Raw genomic sequence first — 2,709 nt, forward strand, 5'->3', positions numbered from 1 at the left:
TCAGCCTGTCCTGGACGGTTCCCGAGGGCCAGTTTGACCACTTCCTGGTCCAATACAGGAATGGGGACGGGCAGCCCAAGGCGGTGAGGGTGCCAGGGCACGAGGACGGGGTCACCATCTCCAGCCTGGAGCCAGACCACAAGTACAAGATGAACCTGTATGGCTTCCACAGAGGCCAGCGCGTGGGCCCCATGTCTGTCATTGGGGTGACGAGTGAGTGGACAATGGGAGCCCCAGAGTGGGGCCTGTGGGAGGGTCTCCCTTTGTCTGGTGATGGGGGAACTGGCCCAGGAAGCCCCTCTGCTCTTGGCTGAGCCATGATATTTTTGTGCCTTTCCCCACTTCCCTGAGGACTGACAGGTCTTCCTGGGTGGAGAAGGGCCCTGTGAGCTCTGTTGGTGGCTGTCCCAAGTTCCCCAGCACTGACCTCAGAGCTTATCATGTGTGTTGACTGTAAGCTGAGCAAGACCACCCAGCTCCAAAGATGGGCCTCTCCAAGCTGACTTCAGGACCCCCACTCATGGCCACAGATTCGCTCTCCTTCCCTGCAAGACCCGAGGACATCCCCCAGGGAAGCTGCCTCACCTTCTCTGTCCCCTCTCCTCAGCTGCAGAGGAAGAAACTCCCGCCCCCACAGAACCCAGCACGGAGGCCCCAGAGCCCCCCGAGGAGCCGCTCCTGGGGGAGCTGACGGTGACAGGATCCTCCCCTGACTCGCTGAGCCTCTCCTGGACCGTCCCCCAGGGCCGCTTCGACTCCTTCACCGTGCAGTACAAGGACAGGGACGGGCGGCCCCAGGTGGTGCGTGTCGGGGGCGAGGAGAAGGAGGTCACCGTGGGGGGCCTGGAGCCCGGGCGCAAATACAAGATGCACCTGTACGGCCTCCACGAGGGGCGGCGCGTGGGCCCGGTGTCCACTGCGGGTGTGACAGGTGAGTGAGTGTGAGTGAGGCGAGGTGGGGAAGATGGCCCTGGAAGACACTGCTGTCTCTCCAGTCTTCGTGAAAACATACTCTCAAGAGTATTCCTTCCTTTGTGTATCCAAATGCTTGGAGATTTTTGTTAAAAAGCAGATTTGGATACACAAAGTAAGGCAGGTTTGGCCTAGGGCCAGAGACCGTGTCTTTCTTTCTTTCTTTTTTTTTTTTTTTTTTTTGAGATGGAGTCTCGCTTTGTCACCCAGGCTGGAGTACAGTGGCTCAGTCTCGGCTCACTGCAACCTCCACCTCCCAGGTTCAAGCGATTCTCCTACCTCAGCCCCCTAAGTAACTGGGACTACAGGCGTGCGTCACCATGCCCAGCTAATTGTTTTGTATTTTTAGTAGAGATGGGTTTCACCATCTTGGCCAGGATGGTCTCAATCTCCTGATCTCGTGATCCGCCCGCCTCAGCCTCCCAAAGTGCTGGGATTACAGGCGTGAGCCACTGCGCCCGGCCGACCATCCATTTCTAACAAGATTCTCATCGATCTTGATGCCACTGGTCCAAGGAACACACTTTTTTTGTTGTTTTTTTATTGTAGTAAAGTACACATGACATAATTCGCCATTCTAATCGCTTTCCAGTATACAGTCCAGCATGAAGTCCACTCACATTGCTGTGGACTGTCACCCTCCACATCCAGAACTCCTCTTCCCACACTGAAACTTCCTAGCCACTAGACACGAACTCCCATTCTCCCCTTGCCCCAGCCCCTGGCAACACCATTCTACTCTCTGTCTCTACGAATTTGACTCCAGGTACCTCATAGAAGTGCAATCATACAATATTTGTCTTTTTTGAATGGTTCATTTCATTAAATACAATGTCTTTAAGGTTCATCTATGTCGTAGCATCTGTCAGAATTTCCTTTTTATGTTATTTTCATTTTTATTTTTTGGGTCAATGTGGTGTCAGTATGTTGCCCAGGCTGGTCTCAAACTCCTGGCCTCAAGCGATTCTCCCACCTCGACCTCCCAAAGTGCTGGGATTATAGGCAAGAGCCACTGCACCTGGCCAGAACTTCCTTCCTTTTCAGGCTGAATAATGTTTCATTTTATACATACAGACCACACTTTGCTCATCCTTTCATCCATTGATGGACACCTGGGTTGCTTCCACCTCTTAGCTATCATGAATAATGCTGCTATGAATATTTATGTGCAAATCACAGAACACCTTTGTAGTAAAGCTCATCCCAAAAACAGATTTGGAAACTCTCTTAGAATTTGTTGAAGCGAATTTTTCTGGCATTCATGAATCCTCACAGAGGTTAGGCTTAGAGTTAGGGTTCATATCCTAATGGGATAAGTTCCTGTCCTAATGGGGCTAACGTCGTGGGGGAGAGGCTGTGGACCAGTAAGAAAGCAAAGGCGGGTGAGCATGTGACAGGAAGCCCAGAGCCAGGCAGGAATACCTAAACCATCCTACCTGTGGATACTCAGGGGACAGTCAGGATCTGAGGCCAGGCAGGCCTTAGCTTCGTGACACCTTTAGAGAGAAGGTGAAGCCTGTCAGATCATCACAGCTGGTGCAAAGGCCAGGAGGCTAGAAAGAGCATGGCACGTGAGAGGCACTGAGGATTGAGTGGGATGTCCTTTGCAGTGGGTGGATCATCCTCAAGTGTGGGAGCAGAGGAGGGGACCGCTTACCAGGCCTGGGGTCTCCCAGGGATGAGGATGTGGTTGCCCAGGTCTGTGCTGAGATGGCCCCAGCAGCTGTGCCTGTGTGA

The 2,709-nt window shown here is 52.9% G+C and overlaps 1 protein-coding gene across 1 annotated transcript; it reads left to right on the forward strand.

The window, feature by feature from the left end:
- Positions 1-34: 34 nt before the first annotated feature.
- On the forward strand, positions 35-931 carry LOC116465654 (tenascin-X-like; the record flags this gene model as incomplete). Its single annotated transcript, XM_032148643.2, has 2 exons — positions 35-213; positions 608-931. Coding segments are annotated over exons 1-2 (388 nt in total), but the record flags the coding sequence as incomplete, so codon positions are not given.
- Positions 932-2,709: the final 1,778 nt, after the last annotated feature.

This window comes from Hylobates moloch, unplaced genomic scaffold, assembly GCF_009828535.3.
Source record: "Hylobates moloch isolate HMO894 unplaced genomic scaffold, HMol_V3 SCAFFOLD_9253, whole genome shotgun sequence".
Taxonomy (NCBI): domain Eukaryota; kingdom Metazoa; phylum Chordata; class Mammalia; order Primates; family Hylobatidae; genus Hylobates; species Hylobates moloch.